This window comes from Notolepis coatsorum, assembly GCF_963971535.1.
Source record: "Notolepis coatsorum genome assembly, chromosome: 6".
Lineage (NCBI taxonomy): Eukaryota > Metazoa > Chordata > Actinopteri > Aulopiformes > Paralepididae > Notolepis > Notolepis coatsorum.
In genome coordinates this window covers 98,635,191-98,656,963 of record NC_140170.1, presented here as the reverse complement: position 1 = coordinate 98,656,963, position 21,773 = coordinate 98,635,191, and the positions used below count along the sequence as shown (strand labels likewise).

At 43.8% G+C, this 21,773-nt stretch overlaps 1 protein-coding gene across 1 annotated transcript in view; it reads left to right on the top strand.

The window, feature by feature from the left end:
- The window catches only part of LOC311229623 (immunoglobulin-like and fibronectin type III domain-containing protein 1), a gene marked incomplete at both ends in the record, with an annotated part of 89,754 nt that overhangs the window by 14,545 nt on the left and 53,436 nt on the right, over positions 1 to 21,773 (top strand). The window contains 10 exons of the mRNA XM_084315699.1: positions 4,640 to 4,762; positions 5,491 to 5,630; positions 6,033 to 6,132; positions 7,479 to 7,751; positions 8,004 to 8,258; positions 15,129 to 15,244; positions 15,336 to 15,477; positions 15,657 to 15,950; positions 16,672 to 16,794; positions 17,022 to 17,150. Coding sequence (XP_084171825.1) covers positions 4,640 to 4,762; positions 5,491 to 5,630; positions 6,033 to 6,132; positions 7,479 to 7,751; positions 8,004 to 8,258; positions 15,129 to 15,244; positions 15,336 to 15,477; positions 15,657 to 15,950; positions 16,672 to 16,794; positions 17,022 to 17,150 — 1,695 coding nt within the window. The remainder of the gene's footprint in view (positions 1 to 4,639; positions 4,763 to 5,490; positions 5,631 to 6,032; positions 6,133 to 7,478; positions 7,752 to 8,003; positions 8,259 to 15,128; positions 15,245 to 15,335; positions 15,478 to 15,656; positions 15,951 to 16,671; positions 16,795 to 17,021; positions 17,151 to 21,773) is intronic.

Sequence of the window (21,773 nt, the reverse complement as noted above, 5' to 3'; positions counted from 1 at the left end):
TGCCTCCCCCGATCCAATGGGCCTCATTCACGAAGCGATATAAGAACAGATTTTGTTCTTAACTAGCATTTCTTCTTATTTTGTTCTTACCTGCGATTCAGCAATGTTTTCTTATTTTAGCTTTTCTCTTAGGCAAGACCCAATTCTAAGAGTGGTCGAGAGCAAATGCCCCCAAATACGACTTTAAAAATCCAGAACTTTTCAATAATTATTATTATTATTATTATAACTTAAATGGATTATATATTGCTGTTAGAACAGTTTGATGCTCTGGCCGCCCAGGCCATACGCAATTACGCATAGAACGCATATTTAGAGATCGTCTATATCAGTGGTTCCCAATCTTCTTGTTTATGCGGACCACTAGATTGTTATCAAGAACAGTGTCTTGGAGCATGCACTGTACTATGCGCACTGCCAGCCAGGCTTTTATGCAGAGATATTCAGATTCTAAATCTATTTGGAGAGCCAGATGAGTGGCTGCTTAACCTACTGCTCTTGACAAGCACACAGTTGTTCAGTCTTGACAAAGCCTACTTTGCTGGAACGATAAATTGTGCACGTACTGTATACAATACAGTGTGTGTGTGTGTGTGTGTGTGTGTGTGTGTGTGTGTGTGTGTGTGTGTGTGTGTGTGTGTGTGTGTGTGTGTGTGTGTGTGTGTGTGTGTGTGTGTGTGTGTGTGTGTGTGTGTGTGTGTGTGTGTGTGTGTGTGTACGAGCTGCGGGAGGTGGCCAGAAGCGCGCAACTAGACGGTATAAATATGGAATATTAATACAGTCTATTCCACTATAGCGGCACAGTGGTGTAGTGGTTAACACTGTCGCCTCACAGCAAGAAGGTCCAGGGTTCGATTCCCGCTTCGGGACCAGGTTTCCATGATGCCAGGTACTCAGGTGGGGTATCTCCCAGGCCTTTCTGTGTGGAGTTTGCATGTTCTCCCCGTGCTCGCAAGGGTTTCCCCCCCGATAAGATAAACCCAATGGAAAAACATGCACAACAGATCGCTAACGCTGTGGCGTCCTTGACGAAGACGGACAGGAGCACTTGGATTGGTCCCCGGGGCGCTGCTCACGTTGACGCCCTATCTGCTCCCGGCTGCCCATGGGGGGAAGGACAACGGGATGGGAAAAGTGCAGAGAGACATTTCATCGGCGACTCAGTGCATGTGTGTGTGTGTTCCTGTGGGTCGCCCATCTCACGTGTGTGTGTTAAACTGCATGACAAATAAAGACTTCTAGTCTAACAATTATTCTAGTCTAGCTATAGGTGCTGTATGATGACAATACATTTGAATCTGATCTAATTTTGATACGTCGCAAAGCGCTACAGCGCTACAGTGAATACAGGGATCCGCTCATGCAATGCAGACCCAAGTTTGCACACGCCTCTCGTATTATAATGAGCCCGTGGGGCGTGTCTGTATGCAAATGAATTGCGGGAGAACCGAACGCGTATTCCAGTTTAGAATGAGTGGGATTCATCATTCAATACACGAGTAAAAACAGATTTGGACGTTAAGAACGGGTCGATGAATGCGGCGGTGGCTTTTCTTATTTGTTCTCTTAACAGACGGTTAAGAAACAATATAAGAAAAATAATAAGAGAGTATTGGTGAATGAGGCCCAATGTTTATAAAGAACAGATTACAAATGGATAAATGAGACTTGTATTATACTGCACAACATGTAAACAACTTGACAAGTTGTATCAAACCTAATCCCTAAAATCAGTTGCAAAACTGACTACTGAAAACCCTGACTAAAAGAGAAGTTGTGCATTAAGCCATTCAGTTGTTCATTAAGTTCAGTGACCGTAAGATTTGAGGTATGGTATAGGGGACTATACAGTAGGTGCACTAGTCAACCATACCAGTAGCAAAGTACTGTTGGGTGATGTCCATCTTACAGATGAAATCCTGAGAAACAGGGACTATTTCAGGCTACTCTTCTGAAGAATATATGGTTTAACATGGTAAGAAATTAACATCATCAAAAGCTATGCTTTTGTCACGCATGTATCTTTTGTAGATAAATATAATAAGAAAATCTATATTAGATGTGAGAATGTGATAACAGTGAGAATAGACAGACTAATTGTTTTGGTCTGTATTCTATATTTGTCACAATTTCAATGTTTCCTGTATCACTTGATCAAAATAAAGTAAATATTGACCTCTTGTGAAAGGTGGGCTAAAATGCAACCTCAAAATGGTGACACTACTATTACTACTCTAATGATGTTGTGTGTTTTTCAATACTTGGCAAAACAGCAGTTGAACAATATTATTTTGAATACTAAAAATAATAATAATAAATGTATTTTATATAGTGCCTTACATTAGGCATCTCAAAGCGCTTTACATACATGGCATTATTATTATCCATTATATGGACAAACACAGTACATGGACAAACACAGTACATGGACTTTCACAATGACGACATGGCGGGGATAATACAGAAAGAGGGAGACAGCTTAGAGACAAGACAGAGAGAATTTTTTTTATAAATAATAATACTAAAATATAGGTGTGTACAGATGTGAAAATGTAAGTGATGCAGGGGTTGGGAGTTCAGGAGTGAGGGTATGCAAGATTGAACAGGTGGGTTTTGAGGTGGGACTTAAAGGGGAACTATTTTACTATTTCTTTCACTATTTGGGCACTTTTACACAATTCCTGTGAGTTTATGGAACACCTCTGTAATTATATATTTTTTTTAATTCATTGTTTTGTATTTCTAATCAAGTCTTCAAAAACAGCATTTTTCTACCTCAAGATCTTAAGCCGTTTTGAGCCTGGGCTCCAACCACAATGGTAAACCGCTGCGGGACATGATGATTATCATGCAGCGGTGTCTTTCTGACATCACAAATCATCACATTTTCAGATGACTCAGTTCAGTGAGGGTGAATATTGTGAGGGGAGAATTGGAAGAATGCGCCAATATGAGAATTAGAGACATAGATCATATTAATATAAGTCCACATAGCTAGGAAACAATGCTAAACACTGAAAAAGGCCATTTATAAGATAGTTCCCCTTTAAATGTTTCTATGGGTGGGGCTTCTTTGATGTGTAATGGGAGTTGATTCCAGAGTCGGGGAGCAGCAGAGGAGAATTATTTGTTTTCTGTGGACTTAAGGCGGTAGTGTGGTGTGCTCAGAAGGGCTAAGTTGGATGAGCGGAGTGAGCGGGAGGGAGTGTAGTGTTGAAGGAGGTTGTAGATGTAATCAGGTGCTAGGGAGTGGAGGGCTTTGTAAGTGAGGAGACAGATCTTAAAGTCAATCCTATACTTGACAGGGAGCCAGTGAAGTGAGGAGAGGACAGGTGTGATTTGGGGCATCGGGTGATGATGCGGGCTGAGGTGTTCTGAACTAGTTGAAGTTTATGGAGGGATTTTGATTTTGAGCCAATGAGTAATGCATTACAGTAATCTAGACGGGAGAAAATGAGGGCATGAACCAGCTTTTCAGTGTCGGAGGGGGACAGTAGTGGGCTAATGCGTGAAATGTTCCTGATGTGAAAGTAGCATGTCTTGGTGATGTTGTTGATGTGTGGTTCGAATGATAGTTTGGGGTCAAAAAGAACACCCAAGTTTTTCACAGTGGGGGAGGGGAGGATATAGTGGTTGTTGATGGATATGGAGCAGTCAGGATTTTTACGGAGAAGGTGAGGTGTGCCCATTACAAGGATTTCGGTTTTAGTACTATTGAGTTGGAGAAGGTTGTGATTCATCCAGATTTTATTTCAGAGAGGCAGGAGGAGAGGGCAATAGTAGCAGCAGTGGTGTCGGGAGGGGAGTGAATGTATAACTGTGTGTCATCGGCGTAGCAGTGATATTGGAGACCATGTGTTCTGAATATGTGGCAGAGGGGTAACATATAAAGGGAGAAGAGTATAGGACCAAGGACTGAGCCTTGGGGGACACCAGATGTAACAGGGAAAGAAGTTGAGGTATGACTGTCCATGGTAGTTAATTGCTGTCTGTCTGATAGATAGGAGTGAAATAGGTTGAGAGCTGAGCCTGTGATGCCAACTGTATGTTCTAAACGGGAGAGTAGGGTGTTGTGATCAATGGTGTCAAAAGCAGCGCTGAGGTCGAGGAGGATGAGTATGGAGAGAAAACCGGAATCTGAATTTAGCAGGATATCGTTGGTGACTTTAAGAGCAGATGCTGTGGTGTTTTCGGAAGCCTGATTGAAAGGGTTCAAAAAGGGAGTTGTTCTCTAGGTGGGTGTGGAGCTGGTTGGAGATAATCTTTTCAAGTATTTTGGATAGAAATGGTAGGTTGGAGATACAAAATAAATAAAAAAATAAAAAATACTTGGAATATTTGAAGAAACGCATGAGGAGCCCTTGATTTGTCTGATATTGCAACACTTGTTAAAGTGTTGAAGTGTCTGGTGAGCTAACTCATGCCCCACAACATATTTGAATATTCAAAATAAAACGCTTTGCCCAGGTATACACAAAACAAAGTGAATAATATCCCTGACACACATTTATAATGTTTTGTATTTTTCCTGTACCTTGCAGACCTTTTGCCTTTTTCACAGTACTTGTACTGTGTACGTTCACAACCTCACTTGGTTTAATATACACCATTCAAAGTATTATCTTCTTGCTTTTAACAGTGGCTATCAAAAAAAGATCCAGAGTTCCTGGTGTTATGATCACTCAGTGTGTGGAGGAGATTCCTAGAGGAAAGACGACTCCAGATTTCTCCAGAAAACCAATGCCTGTGAACATTCAACATGGTAAAACAAATACAGCTTACAGTACAAGGGGGTAATCTTGGGGCTGGGCGATATGCCCAAGATATCATATCACAGTTTTGATGGTCTATTCTTCCAGCAGAAATTACAATGTGTGGGCGGCTGGGTAGCGCAGTGGACTAAGCACTCGCCTACCACCGCAGAGACTCTGGGATCGAATCCAGCTGTCAGAGGTACCTCCGGCTTGGTCAGTCGTCCCTACTAACACAATTGGCAGTGTTAGCAGGGTGGGAAGCCCGAGGTGGGGTATGTGTCCTGGTCGTTGTAAACGGCAACTCCTACTGGTCGGTCGGGGTGCCTGTTCAGCAAGGATTGGATCTGGGGGAAATGGTGTGAACCTCCACACGCGTTACGTTCCCCCAGTGAAAGCGGTGAAATGTGGTAGTTCTACACCCTCCCCAGGCTGACAGTGGGGCAATGCGCTCAACGACCAGGAAGGGAATTGGCATAACGACTAAATTGGGATGGGTGAAAAATACAGAAAGCCCAAAAATAAGCGTTTAGCTTGTAATGCAATTGTCATATTAATTGAAAATGCCTATTTAATTAAACATTTTCTACTTTATTAAACTTTTTAATATTGCTGCAAGAAATTATCGTGGATCATTATACTGGAGGAACATGTAATAAGGGCAGAATGCACATCAGCAATTCAGGGGGCTGGATCCAAGCTAAAAAAGAGTATAATTTCATTGTATTTTGATTTTCAGGAAAATCCGCCATTTTCAAAGCAGTGGTCACTGGGGAGCCAGCACCAACTGTCTCATGGGCACGCAATAAAGGCGAAGTCACAGACACAGAGAAGTATAAGACAAAATATGAGGAAAGATGTGGGGAACACATTCTTGAGGTAAGATGACAGATTAATATAAACAGAATCTATTCACTGTTTCTGATATCTGATGATGAATTTACAACAAACTGGAATCCAAAGTGGTGATGTGGCTTTATTTTCATGGGGAACCTTTGTAAATAGAAGGGCGATGGACAACAGGGTTTCTGGTTGGGTCGCTACTTGAGGAAGGTGCTCATACACTTTGACAAGCCCAGAGTCTTCCTGCATTCATTGTCTACGTAAATGTAATGTTGATGAGATACATTAGGATTAAAACATGTTATTGCCTCCTCAGCCCTACAATAATGTGTTTCGCTTTAGTGAATTATAACACATCATTCTACATGGTGATAGGAGGTTAAATGTAATATTTTGGATATGGGATGCAATCTAATATGACACTATTGCTTTTATCAGATTCCAAATGTAAAAGCAGACCAAGCTGACACTTACAAATGTTTTGCCACCAATGAATATGGAACGGCTGTTTGCACTGCTACATTGAATGTTATTGGAGGTGAGAGATACATTTACTGATAGATGTATTAATAATAATTAATCATCTTAGCTTTCACTATCAATAATCATTGTTAATAATCAAAAATTCAGGTTCAAGTTCAGTTGGCAGTTCAGGTGGATTCAAGAAGACAGGCCAACAAGGTATGAATTCAGTAAAGGCTTTGCTTAATCAATATGATCATGTGTTAAGGTTCATATTTTTGTAAAGTGTTGTTATATACTGTAGATATAGCTATGCAAGACTGGAATGTTTTCTCATTTAAATGTTTTCTCATCCTCCAGTAGCAAAAGGGGAACCAACACACGATTTCCGAAAAATGCTCAAGAAAACGTAATTCTAATTAAATGTCTAAACAAAATTATAATGAAGTGTGGCGCTACTATACATTGTACCCAATAACTATTATTGCATCACTATTTCAGTGTTGTTGTCCCGAGAAAAAAACAAGTCAAACCTAAGAAAGAGGGAGAGATCGATCCTAAACTCTGGGAAGTTCTGATGGGAGCTCCAAAGAAAGATTATGAAAAGATATGTATGGATTTTGGTGTTCATGACTTCCGCTTTATGCTGAAGAGACTAAACCAATTGAAAAAGGAGAGAGCTGAGGAGCAGGCAAAGGTATGTTATTAATTATCGTTTATATTTTATTTGATTAATATTCAAATATTAGTAATGATCGAAGGGGCTTACAAATTATAAAACTGTGACTTCATTTTCCAACACTCTGTACAGGACTAAATAATTTTATTTACTCTAACCATTCAGGTTGTGGAGGGAGTGGGAAATGTGAAGCAAATAGAAGTGAAACCCGGTGGTAATGCTGAATTTGAGCTGGACATGACACTAAAAGATCCCAACAGTGCAGTTATCTTATACAAGGTGAGTGCACCCTGGCCAAATGGTAATTTACAACCTGTCTTGGCCTAATTGAAGAATATGTGAACAAAATCAACATCCCATTGCAGCTCAATTCAAGAAAGTGTCCATATGTAATCCAATCTGGTTGCACATTATATAAAACCAAATATCTCTTTTACCCTGAAAAGGATGGGATGATGGTCCCATATGATGATAAGCACAGTCTCACGCAAGATGGGACAAAGTACATTTTCAGCATCAAAGATCTTAATCCAGATGACGCTGGGTTTTACCAGGTTGATGTTGGGGAGGCAAATGTTCTGGCAACTGACTTCCAGAGTAAGACAGTCACCTTTTTCTATGAGGAAGCAGTATGCATGTTCTGGAAAAGCAAATCACAATGTATTACTAATATTGATAAGCTGAATATTTGATTTGATTTCTTTCTGTTTTTTTCATAAAATGCCTACTCTTTCCCTCCTCAGTCCCAGCAGTTGAGTTTGTTGGCAAGGTTAATGATGTGAAGGCCACTGAGAGAGAGGACGCAGTCTTTCAGTGTGTCCTGTCCACCCCACTCAACAGAATTAATTGGTCAACACAGCATGCATCACTTGAACAAGGGGACAAATATGAAATCACCGTCTCAGAAGACAAACTCACTCACACGTTGAGAGTGAAAGACTGTGCAATGGAGGATAAGGGTGTCTACTATGCCATTGCCGGCATTGCCTCCAGCAGTGCCTCTCTCACAGTGGAAGGTGGGAAACCTTTTATTTAATACCTATTGTCTGCACTGACATAAAATGAAAACAGTAACGATGTAGCTAACCTGATTGATAACACAATCATTTAAATATGTGTAACATTGTGATATCATAAGGAACACAGCATCCATCACAAGACTCAATCACTTACAGCATTCTTAAAGTCACAACTGTTAAACATGATAGTTATATCAGTTTCAACACAATAACTTATGTACTCTTCCCTGTCTGTCCATTGTCACTCAGCTGATCCTAACAGCGGTAAAGACAGCACAGCTGGTGGTGATGATGACCTGGCAAGACTAGCACTAGAGGCAGCCAGAAAGGCACAGGCTGAAAAGGATGCCATGGGGGGAGATGGGAGAGATGGGATGGGAGATGGGAGAGATGGGATGGGAGATGGGAGAGATGGCTCTGGTGATGGGGGTGATGGGGGAGATGGAGATGATAAGAATAAAAAGGATGGGGCAGATGGAGGCGATGGAAGCGATAAGATCATAGGTGAGATTGTCTGTCAGTTCATTAGCCTGCTTAACGATAGGTTATGACTATAACCAAGTTCTGTTAGTTAGGGGCGATGCTTGGCATCACTACTGCACTATCTCGCGTACGTGCACGCGTACTGAATAAACCACAAATGTACCTCTAATACCAGTATTAGTCTGACCACACCCCTCATCAGCTTACCTTCATAAGCAGGTGTGTGGTCACCTGCTCTCCTCCTTCCCAAGCTTTCACCACAAGGTGAGGACAAGGGCTGCAGCGGCCGTCTGATGCCAAGCATCGCCCCTAACTAACAGAACTTGGTTATAGTCATAACCTATCGTTCTGTATCGTTAGTGGCTTAGCTTGGCATCACTACTGCACAAGGGAGGCCAAGCGGAGCCACTTGGCTGACAAATACACCCCGCTGACAGCCCCCCAAAACCATCAGAACAGGGAGGGCCGAGCCCCCCCGACCCCCCCTAATGGAGGGTATCCCCCCTATTAGAGGCTTCACGGGAAGGCGACGGACCCGACCGTGCGAAGAGGCACTCAAGCAACTTAACGCACAGGGTGAGCAGACCGTGGCTTGACCCCACGACTACACACACGCACAACCCGCATGCCACCCGGGAACGAACGGAGGAACAACCTCGTTACTGCCCCCAGAATCACGGGGCCAAGGGCAAACCCAACCCCGTGGCAAGGCCGTAGCAGCGGAGCGCGAAGGAAGACCCAGACCCACCAAAAGGACTGGACTCCCTGGAATGGGGGCCCGGAGAAGTCCATGATGCCAGCATCAAGACCCCACCAGGTGGGCACGCAGTGCCCCGCCCCCCACATCGCCAGCGTATTCGGACAAAGGCCCCTCAGTTACTGCACCTGGTATTCCCAGGCGGAATCCCATCCAAGTACTAACCAGGCCAGAACCTGCTTAGCTTCCGAGATCGGACGAGATCGGGCGTGTTCAGGTCGGTATGGCCGTAAGCCGAGCGGGCCCCGTCCCCCCAATAGTACACCGCCTGGCACACTGACCCTGCAGAACAGGCAGTCAGCATGGCCGTAAGCACACAAAAAAGGTTAACCAACGGAAGCAGGCAGCGCACCGGGGAAAAACCAGGCAACAGGCTGTTAACCCTAGCCTGGAGACTGCGGACGAGACAGGCGCCAGAGGGGACAGCTGAACACAGCCGCCCCGGCGGAAGGAGCGTAAGCTGGCGGTGTTGCATGACCAAGCCTCCATTTAACAACCCCCACCCAGAGGGGTCGAGGCAGAGAAGGCTGACACGATTGGCAGACGTCATGAACGTGCAGGGGCACCCTCAAACGGTGAACCCGGGAGTTGACACTGCTCCAACACACCAGGGAATCAACCACCTCGGTGTTACCCAATGCGGTGGTTGTTCCTATAACCCCTCAAGAAAAAACTCCAAAACACACCTGCGGGTATACACCGGCTATACCGCAGTACAAGTGTTTCAGTTTCCAAAAAGGGTTAACCCAGGCCTACGGGTCGCAAACATCACTTCGGACCGGGCCTGGCGGTACGGGAAGCACAGGGTCACCAGAGGAGGTCAAAAAACCACCCCCACAGGCCCCTCTTCGCCATGCGTGAGAGAGGAGCGAAAAACAATGGAGAACCAGCCCCTAAGCACACCGTACCTGGTATTCCCCGGCGGTCTCCCAACCAAGTACTAACCAGGACCAACCTGTGTAGCGGCCGAGATCCGACGAGATCGAGCGCGTACAGAATGGCATGGCTGTAAGCCATGACGACAGTGCTGAGTAAAAACATACCCAACCAGGGTCTCCATAGCGCTTAACCCTGTGACACCCAGACCGACCTGGCATTTTTCCCCCTGAAAAAAGCCCAAGTCCCTCAGGGTACCAGAACAGCAGATCTGCATCCCCGGCGGACAACGGGTTCAACTGATCTGGACCAGCGTGACCAGAACCAGTCCCGTGCCCTAACCACGCCGACATGCCTACTCCAGGAGAAGGGCAGATATGCGTGTTGATCTTAACATGAAAAGAAGGCGCCACCCAGACGTTCGGACGAACCGCGCCTGGTGGCCCACCCCAAGGGCGTGAGACCCCACTACATATGTTCAGATCCATCCAGTCATCATCCCCCAGACATGAACGAGAATCCGTCGACAACCCACCCAGGTCATGGGATGTGGTCGTCGGAAGAGGAAAAACCCCCATCTCAGTTGCTTTATAAAAACGCTGTTTCAACCACAAGCAACCAAGGCGTGCCAGTCAATCGCCTGTTTACAGCGAGCTAGCACTATAGGTGCGTCGGGACACACCCCCATCAATGAACAGGCTATTTAGACCTGTCATTGAATCCCCAAGGCGCCCAGGGGAACGACAAGAGGGGTGTGACACTCCCTAACTCCAACACTTCTGGAATAGAAAGAAGGAAGCATCAACAGTATGTATCCCAGTCTACACAGCCGGGGTAAAAAATGTTCACATTTTTACATCCCACCACCCTCCCATAGGAAAGAGACGGGGATCCCCAGAGAGACTTCCCACGCGAGCTGTACAGATTGAAAAGAATATATTGCACCTTGAGCCATGTAAAAAACTGGTTTTAGGGCCTCCGGGGAAGAGGCACTGAACCCATACACACTCAATAAACGAATTGAATCGAATATACATACAATAGAAAAGGACCCTTCTAGAGGGTCCACTCACTTTGACAATCTGAGGAGGAAGGCTCTGTACTCTGATGGAGGCTTCCTCACATGGAAGAAGGAGTCCGAACTCACAGAAGGCCTGAATAGGCGCTTGGTGAGGAGGAGCCCTGACCACCCCCCCTGAAAACAGATCCATCACATGGACCTGAACAGCACACGGAAGTCCTACCAACAGAGACGCGCACGGTGACGTACTCTATGGCGGGGGAATTCCTGCGGTGCACACGCCCAATATACCAGGCCGTGGGACCAGGAACTCCCTCCCCCCCCCCCCCCCCCCCCCCCGTAACGTGCCGAACCGCCACGTGACGGGAACCTTGAAGGACAGGGGGTGTACCCCTGACCGACAGAACAATGGGGAGAGGAAAGGTTACCAGTTCACCCCTTTACGACCCCACACCCATGATACGACGTAACGACAAAAAGAGAATATGACACAGTCATAGTCAGCTCTATGAAGCGTTTCACAGCTCCACACAGCGCATGAGCTAACCTGCTATCTGATTTTTACTAAGGAAAAACACAGAATAGAGAGGGCTCTAAGAACCCCGGTCCAACATACACATGTGCTTCTGTGGCCAGTACAACCCAGTTGTAGGTCACATGACACACACAACCCATCATCACCTACAAAAAATGGCAAAAACACTCAACAGAGGAACGCCGTTTTTTTCACAATGAGAGAATACATCATTCTTGATTAGTATCGACCACAGGCCTTGCTAAGCACACATGACAGCAACCAAACCAATTTCCCTTTAGGAAATAAGTTTCTCCAGCAGATTTAGCACAACCTCAGCAATCAAGCTAAGAGTCACATCGTATCCCTACCACACAAAAGACACAATTAATGCACAACATGTCTGATAGGAGGTGATAAAGTCCCCAGGGAACCGGGGGGGAAAACACAATCCTCCTATTTTACCCTCAATACGGCCAGTTAAAACAGGAAAACCTGTTAATGTGTGAACACACTGTTCATTGTCATTACAGTCTGAGAAAGAACATTCTTTTACTCATTTGTCACCAAGCATAGCTTCATAGGTTAGTTGCCTTAGTAGTGAGTACACGGAACACATAAACACCATGATGTTTCTCACAACAACCAGATCAATACATCACGATCTGCACGGAGAAGCTAACTGCCAGTGACAAAAACAGCTCACACATAACCCGCAACGTATCCTAAATGTATTGCAACAACACACGTTTTGGGAAAAAACACCGTTATTCACAATACATTTAGCAAAGTAAAACCAGAAGACGTGTTATGAGGTCTGGTCAACCCCGTACCTACCCGGAACGCAGATCAGCGAAGTGCAGTCACAAGACACCGTAGAACACAGCCGTCCTGTGTTGTTCGATCCGGGCAGCGTCGCCGCTCCAACCAGTCGCTACAGTCCTCTTTGTTGACGCAATCCCCGTCCAGGCTCAGGGCAGGGTCGACGAAACATCCCCTGTCAAGGATGACGTCGCGGTCAAGAGTGTAAAACATGTTAAAATCAAAGCACGTTCAACAGAATAGCATCAAGCTAACGGCGATCAGAAGCGAGCTCCCGGCGGCGCGCGAGAAGCTAAGCTACCCCGCGCCAGCCATGGCCATAGCAGCAAGCTAACGTCACCTAGCGACCACGACATGCTAGCCCCGCAGCTAACAGCTGACTGGCTAATAGTAGGCCTTAAGCAGGCCATGCAGCGATCCAGCAGGCTAACGCAGCAGTTAACAGCTGACTGGCTAACCGTAAGCTATGAACATGTAAACAATGACATAACACCCAGACAGGCCGCCGTTCTGAACCTCTCCTCACTTTTTAAGAGAAAAGAGAAAACAAGACGTCAACACCGCTTCACAACGGTGACTTTCCACATCCGGCGGAATCAGCACAGTACCAACTGGCCTGTATAGCTGACTTTGAACATGAATCTGCCGCTATCGCACATTACATGCACATATCCCCTCGTGAAGGAATACTCTCATTTGGATATGAAAGATGGGGCCTTAACACGGTGACAGAGAGAATCCACTCGTCCAGAACACACAGGGATCACCAGTGTCAATGGTCGCGGCCCACTAGTTAAAACTATAATGGTCTCCAGACCAAGGCCTTCTGTCGCCTAGGCGGCTAAACAAAGGACCCTAGCCTGGGGCCGGTTTCCATAAACTTTGTCAAGTAGCCCCCATAGCACTAACAGACAAGTGGAGCCCGCCAGCAAACACTACTCACCCAACCTGGAACGCACCGCTTCTCACAACAGCGGCATGTCCGACAGTTCAGCTGTGGCCTGACAGGTTTCACCCCAACAAACACAGCAAGGAACTGCAGTTGAGAAGCATGCAGCGGCGTGCTCCCAATACGAAAACCGGTGGAGGGTTTTTAGAATGATCATCATCTTCTAGACACTCCAGTACGAAGACAATATCGCCGTATTTTCTCGAAAAATAGTGAGAGAGAAAATAAAGATATGATGTCAACGCATCCTTGTTTCCCAAGCTGTTCCTAATCCAATTTCTTCCATCATGGTGTCAAGTGTGGGGATCTACCGAGGCACCTCTTCCTTGTGGTGAAAGCGAGAAGGAGGAGAGCAGGTGACCACACACCTGCTTATGAAGGTAAGCTGATGAGGGGTGTGGTCAGACTAATACTGGTATTAGAGGTACATTTGTGGTTTATTCAGTACGCGTGCACGTACGCGAGATAGTGCAGTAGTGATGCCAAGCTAAGCCACTAACGATACAGAACTTGCATTTAAATTCGATAGTGCTATAGCGATTTCAGTGGCATTGCTCTTCTTGTGCATCTCTGCTACTGTAAATGTTGTCAGCACATTAATGTGATGTTTACTGTCCAGTTTTGAGTTGTTTAATGTTCTTGTGATCAGCTTAATGACATTATGATAAACTGTGAAAACTACAATCGAGGCCTGGAGTGTGTTGACATGCTCCACAACACACACTGCCAATACATCCTTTTAACTATTGGTGTGGGTAGCCAAGCAGGGAAGGCAATAATGCATTTTAAATGTGGCGTGTTCAAGACAAGAGAAGAAAGAGATCATGGAAAATAAATCATTAAAATAAATAGATTTAGACAAGTAGTTTTGCTCAACTCATATACCACAGATTCAAGGAAGCTGATACATAATATTTCCCCTTTAAGGTGAGGCACACCAGTTGAAAATGGTGCTTTTGGCTTGATAGGAAAATATTTAGATATCATATTTTGCCACTACAACTACTGTAGCTTCATAAAACATATAAAGCAATGGTCAAAGGCAATTGTAACTAATACATCTTCACATTTTGTATGAGCTGCTTGATGTACTAGCTACTGAACGTTTTTATACCGATATTTCTCAAAATTACATATAACCTTTGCACACAACTTGTCCTTAACCTGTATATATTGACACCACATTTTACATGGTGCTTCTTAACAAAATGTTTTAGTAATTTACAGAAGATTTTTTGAAATCTTCTATAATTTACATCTTATGGGGTATTTTACATTCGACAAAAATACACATTTTCTATAATGTATACAATTCACAATAGAAACCCCTCTGTAAATGACCTGTAAATTAATTACTATTCCAGTTATTCATTAGGGACTCTGATTATAAACTCAAATGTAATGTATGTTAATGACAAAATATACCAGTATATATATGTTTTTATTATTCTATATCCAAATTCAGTATTTAAAATGTCATAAAAACCTTTCCTATTCAACAGAATGTTCCTTACCTTAATTATTAACGACAGAAAAACAATAATTTCCCATCATAAATGAATGGAAATAAAGATGCCATTTTAGTGGTCTATGTAAAGTGATTTTAAGGCCATTTGAAATAGCATGTTTTGTGGGCATGTGTCATGATTGGTGAAAATCAGTGGTGTCACTACCTCTTGCAATGCACCATGTATACCCCTAGAGAGAGACATATACCATGCTACTAGCAGAGGTGAGTAACGGTTAGACCTACAGGTAAGACAAGACTTCAGAGGAGGATTGCAAGTGTGGCATAAACTATCCTCATAGAATGAGACAATTGTGTGCTTGATATGCCTTCTGCATTGTCTTGGCATTTGTTTGCTCTTGTTGCATTAGCAGATTTGTCCTTAAATTCTTGTTTGCATTAAACCAGAACCAGCAACAATTTTCCTTGAAAACATCTTCTATAGGTGTTGGTATTACCATGGGACTCTCTGATGTTTATGCTATCCGAAGCCAAACAGCTGATCTGATCGTTAAGATGGACATTGATGCTGATGGGGCCTGGTTCAAAGATGGAGAGCAGGTAAGGTGTTACTACACTCCATACTTGCATCATACTCTTTGTAAAATAACAGTTTATGATACAATATTACTTTTAACTTTTGTCTTTTCAGTTAACCGCCAAACCTGGCCATGAGATAGCCAAAGATGCAATGGCTCATAAGTTGACAATTGAAAATTGCAAAGATGAAGACTCTGGATTGTACCGTTTTGAGTCAGGAGGCCACAGTACACAAGGAAAGTTCACAGTTGGAGGTATGTGTGTCATTTATTTGCCAACATTTCTGGTAAACAGCAATGGGTGATTGTTGACAATTTGCATATTCATAGAACCTTGCTTGTTTCTAATGGTTTAACATACATCTGGAGGAGATCTTAAAACCAGTTTGCACAAGCACTCCATCCCTAATTCCTCTGTGGTTTGTGTCTCATAGATGTACCTGAATTTGACCCTGATGACCTTCTGAAGTTCTCAAAGCCTATGATAGTGAAAGCAGGCCAGAACGCTACTTTCAAGATGCCCTTTCCACCTCAGGAGAACTTGGAGGTCAAATGGTTTCACAATGGCGTTGAGTTGAAGGATGGAGGAGAAGCTAAGATTGTGAGGGAGCCCAACCACAGCCGACTGCTACTTAGAGACTGCCTGAGGTCAGACACTGGGGAGATCAAGATCCAACTCAAAACCCCATTTGGGACTGTGGAGGCCATATGTCAACTCATCGTCCTTGGTAAGAAAATGTGAAGTTTGGTTAAAAACATCAGAAATGTCTCCCAAATTCGTAAGATAAACTAGCAGCTTACACCCGTGTAACTAGATTTAGACTTTAGTACCATGTTTCCCTTACAGACAGACCAAGTCCACCAGAAGGTCCCGTGGAGGTTCTTGAGACCACCTCCACTGTAATTGAGACAAAGTGGAACCCCCCTAAAGATGACGGTGGCTGCCCAGTCACCAACTATATCATACAGAGGCAGCAAGTAGGCCAAACCCTATGGTCAAAGATTGGAGATGTATCTGCAGACAAGACTACTTACAGGGACAGGAATGTGATTCATGGCAAGAAGTACAACTACCAGATTTTTGCAGAAAACCCAGAGGGACTCAGCGATGTCCTGGAAACAACTGATGGCATTATGGCTGGCATAATGAGTAAGCTAAGGAGAAAAAACTAAAACATTATCAAAAGAAATCTCCTTAAATATAAATAACAGTAAGAATAAAATAAGAACAAGAATATTAACCTTAAAGTGTGCACCTCAAACTCTTAAAACTGACTGGTGCAAATGGACTTTGTGCAAATTAATGAGATGATATACAGTATATTGTTTGGAAAATCTTGCAGCGCTAATGCAGAATAGTTGCAGGGTGAGTAATCTGGTACAATGGCTACCACTGTATCAAAGAGAGAGGGGGGTATTATGTTCACTGCCCTTCTCTTTGTCCCTCAGTACTCTCTGGTCCACCTGGGACTCCAACGGTGGTCAGTGCCTCTAAGACGTGCATCAACCTGACCTGGACGGCTCCATTGGATGACAGAGGAGAACCGATCATTGGTTACCAGCTCGAGAAACGTAAAAAGGACACAATTCAATGGGTTGCCTTGAATCAGCTGATTGAGCCTATAGAAGGTGTGTTGGAACAACAGCATAATTGTATAATTTTGATTTCAGGAAGATGGAAGCTATAGGCATATCTACCCGCTGAAATAGTTTTTGCCGTAGAGTGATTAAAAGATTCTTTACCAGTTAATTATATGCCATAATGTAACATTTCTTTCTTGTCATACATCTCCTTAAAGGTGAAATGTATGCAGCTAAAGATGTCACAGAGGGATCCGAGTATGAATTCAGGGTTTCAGCCATCAACAAGTCTGGAGCCGGAGATCTAAGCCCTCCCTCTGTGATGGTGTGTGCAAAGAATCCTAACAGTAAGTAATCGGGATCACTCAGTGTGTAGTTTACCAGTAACACTGTTCTTTAGGGAGCACAATAATAATGTACTTAAGTATTATGAATGGCACAATGCACTCATCTCATGATAAGATTGTATGTACAATATCGGGTTCACGATTCCATACAACCGTGATAAGGGTTTTTTGAAAGAGTTGACGTAATGTTACATCAAGAAAATGTATTGTATAGAAAATGGTTATTGCGCCCTCTGCTGTGGAATGGGAGACGGATCTAATTTGTGATTTCTACTACAGCTGAATTTAGCTGTGTTTTCCACCCCACGATACAAATTGCCAAATTTTTGGATTGTTATATATTGAATTTCCATAAATATATTCCCATCCCTATTGGTGATTGATTGAATGAAAATTGTATTAACAGATTTCAGAACGGGTACAATACAGTACGGCTCAATACACACAATTGCTAAGGGGATGCAGACCAGATAAAGACTTTCGTCTTGTTTACATCAGGGTCCCCCATTTTCAATTCATAATGAATTGTAAGTAAGAGTGCAATTAGTACCGTGCAATCCATTCTTTGTAGATCTAGCCCCTAGAATCCATTGCACACATAACAAATGGATGTAATGCATACAAACACCTGTACATAGCTCGTCATGACCGTATTGTGGACAATGCACCAAATGGGAAATTCTTGGCCGAAACCGATACCGAAAATAGGAAACAGTTGGCCGAAAACTGAAAAATTATTTATATAAATATATATATAATGTATTTTTTATTTTTTGCTACCTGATTATGGCAAAAGACATGATTATGGCTAAACTTAACTTAAATAATATTAATAATCACTATTATGGGCCCATAAAACATTTATTCAGCACTTTTGAATGCATACATTAATTCCAGACTGACTGCTGAAAGATTGTACAATTTAAAAAATGTCTCTTTGCATACAACAAAATGTGCATTAAAGTCAAGTGCATTTTCTTTTCTCTGTAGGATAACTACACCAAAGTGCATTCAGAACAAAGCCAAGGTGCTTTAAAACTGCATAAAGATCTGCATAAAGACACACACACGAGAGGGATAATAGCTGTAGGCGCCGTAATGGAGGTCTCTTTATTATGATTCAGTATTCTAGTTTTGTTGTATTATTAGTTGTACTGTCACTTTAGGTGGTGGGCGTGCTCACGGGGGTGTGGCGCTAATGGGAGCGTCTTATGGAATTTCATTCACCTTTTCACGTTGACAGTTCGCCTGTACGTTAATGCCAAGCAAGCAGTGCAAAAATGCTTCCGCATTCGTCACCGCACGCTAGTGCGGTAAAGCGCCCTTCTTTTCAGACAAATGCTACCGTGCGTGCACCGGCGGCGGCGTGCTCGCTCAGGTGCGTGCGTGCGCCGGCGTGCTCGCGCGAGGTGCCCGCGCATGCGCATGAGATCCCGCCTTGGTTGGAGCTCAATATATATAAGTCACCGCCTCTTATTCACTATCTGGCACTAGCTCAATTGGCAAGGACACATGGCTGTGGATCCTATGGCTTGTTTGCTGGCGAGTTCGAATCCCATCGAAAATATTTTTTAACGTGATTTTTTTTTAACGTGTATTCTTTCGCCGGTTAAGGTTAGGCATTGTTTCGGAGTTGGTTAAGGTTAGAACGGTTAAGTTTAGGCGCTGTTAAGGAGCTGGTTAAGGTTAGAGTTTGTCAAAGAGAATGGCAATATAATTTCTATGGTTAAGGTTAGGCATTGTTTCGGAGTTGGTTAAGGTTAGAACGGTTAAGTTTAGGCGTTGTTAAGGAGCTGGTTAAGGTTAGAGTTTGTCAAAGAGAATGGCAATAGACAGCCTATTTCCGCGCGACCTGGGCGCTGGGCGGCGGAAAATGAAAGGCGCATTACTGCATGCCACTACGGTAAGTTTTTGCACTGCTTGCTTGGCATAAAGCTACACGCTGACAGTTCACAGAGGTTGACAGCTCACGGAGAGAGGGGGTGAGAGTTAGGAGAGCATATTATCTTTTGACCGCAATAACGCAATACCGCAAAGTGCAAATCGTATTTTGTTTGTCTCATGATGAAGCGAAAGAATAAATGCCTTAAAAGTATTTCCTGGACGTGGAACGGAGTTATTTCATGTCGCGCGTCAATTGTTTGAACTCCATCGCTCAGCCCCTCGGCAGGTCTGTCTATTACAGTATACTGCCGCAACATAGTCAAAAGATACTTAAGCAAGCAAACAAAAGCGTTGATAAGAAGGAAATCAACAATATTGACATTACGGATTCCTCGAGTTGCCTCGGGGCGCTGATCTTGAGGGCATCACGGAGACGCTTCGATCATCGCTGCATTGGAGGAGCGCGCCATCACTTCTGAACGCCTGACACGCAGACCAGCAATAAGAAGCTAAGTAAATTGTTTTATTCAACTGTGAAGCCTTTCGTGTTAAAGAACACAGTGTGAATTAGTTACTTTGCTTGTCCATTGGGGATCGGTTTGTTGACTGGCTGCGTCGTCTTGCGCTCATGGACGTTGCGCCAACTTGCGCGGCCTAAGCGGCAGCTAATTGATTGATGGATTGATTGTTCATTAAAGAGGACTGTGGATTATTGAATAATTGCACCTGAGCACATTGAAAAATGGCATCGGGAGGATCAACTGTTGATACTAATGGCTCATCAAAAACGGATGGGAAGAAAAGAGAAATTAAACTCACTGCCAAAGGCATGGCCTATAAATTGGAGACACTTCATAGTGAACGTCACGCAAATGTTCGCAAAATGAAAGGTCTTATGAAGGTATTAAAGCAGCTTATGGATGATAATGACAATGCTTCACAGGTGCAGTCTGAATTGGACAATTTGAACCAAATGGTTGAAGATACCACTCTGTTACACAAATCCGTAATCTCTTTAATTTCTGAAGAGGAACATGAAAAACAAAACAAATGGTTTGAAACAATATTAAAATGCAAAAAGGGATTCATGGATGATGTAAGGCAGTGGCTTTCTGAAACTGGGAGACAAAATTACAGTAAAAGTGCCAATGTTTGTGTACATGGTTCCCCCATACCTGCAACACAGCAATTAACTCCTGTTGAAATACCCGATGAACACTGTGATGTAATTAAAGATGATGATGATGGAATCAAACCAAGTGACAGTGTGTCAAATTCTGGAAGCAGAGGTTCAGCCTATCGAAGCTCTGTCGGGCCTAGGTCTAACATCTCAACCACGTCTTCCGCACGCAAAGCTGAATCTGACATGGCCGCTCTAATTGCAAAACAAAGGCTATTAAAAGATAAGCACGCAATAGAGCAAGAGGAAGAAGAAGAAGAGGAGCTGCTAAGGAAGAAAAGGGTACAATTAAGAACGCAGGAAGAAGAGCAAGAGGAACAGCTAAGGAAGCAAAAGGAGCAAAGAAGGAAAGAGGAAGAAGAGCAAGAGGAACAGCTAAGGAAGAAAAAGGAGGAACTAAGAAAGAAGAAGGAGCAACTTGAACTTGACATGGAAATAGCCTCAGCAGCGGCTAAAGTCAATGTGCTAAGAGGCTCTGGAGGATCTCGTATTTCAACTAATATGTCTGTTGTATCTGATGGCATGAGCTCTTATTTCCGAAGGGGACAAAGGAATGTTCAGACACTCAGTACTGAAGCACAAACCGCTACAACCACAGATCAGAATCTACAACCACAACCCAAATTGTCAAGACACACAGGGGTCAAGGGACAAAGGACGTTACAGTGCCCTCAAGCACAGCCACGGATTCAGCACCAAAGCGTTCACCCTGCACCACAACAAGCAATCAGCAGCAGCAACATAATCACTGTTTTAGAGAAACAGAATGAAATAACAGCTTTGCTAGTCCAACAACAGTCTCTTTCATTCTTGCCTAAAAGAGACATTCAAATTTACGATGGTGACCCTTTACATTTTCACACCTTCATAAAGTCATTCGAGCACAGCATTGAACAGAAGACTGACAACCATATGGACTGCCTGTACTTCCTTGAACAGTTCACTAGGGGGCAGCCTCGTGAGCTTGTCAGAAGCTGTCAGCATATGGCTCATGACCGAGGGTATGTGAAAGCTAAGGCTTTGCTACATGAGCACTTTGGGAATGGACATAGAATTGCTTCTGCCTACATGGGAAAGGCTCTTTCATGGCCACCAATAAAATCAGAAGATGTCAGAGCTCTGCAAGCATACAGTCTCTTTTTGAGAGGATGCTGCAACGCCATGGAAGAAGTGGAAATGATGTACGAGTTGGACATGTCTGCCAACATGCTAGCCATCATTCGAAAATTACCTTACAAGCACAGAGACATATGGAGAACTGTGGCCTGTGACCTGCAGGAAAGGCGTGGCCATAGAGCTAGATTTCCTGACATTGTTGACTTCGTTGAACGACAGGTGAAAATTGCAAGTGATCCAGTGTTTGGCAATATACAGGACACACCATCAGCAGCAGCACCTAAGGATGTGAGGAAGTCCAGCAATCAACCATATACAAGGGCAAAGGAAAGTAGCTATGCTACCACCACTGCAACAATTGAAAGGAAAGAGGAACCTGGAACAAAGATGGAGAGAAGCTCCTCTAGTACAACGACTTGTTGGTTTTGCGGAGGTGGACACAC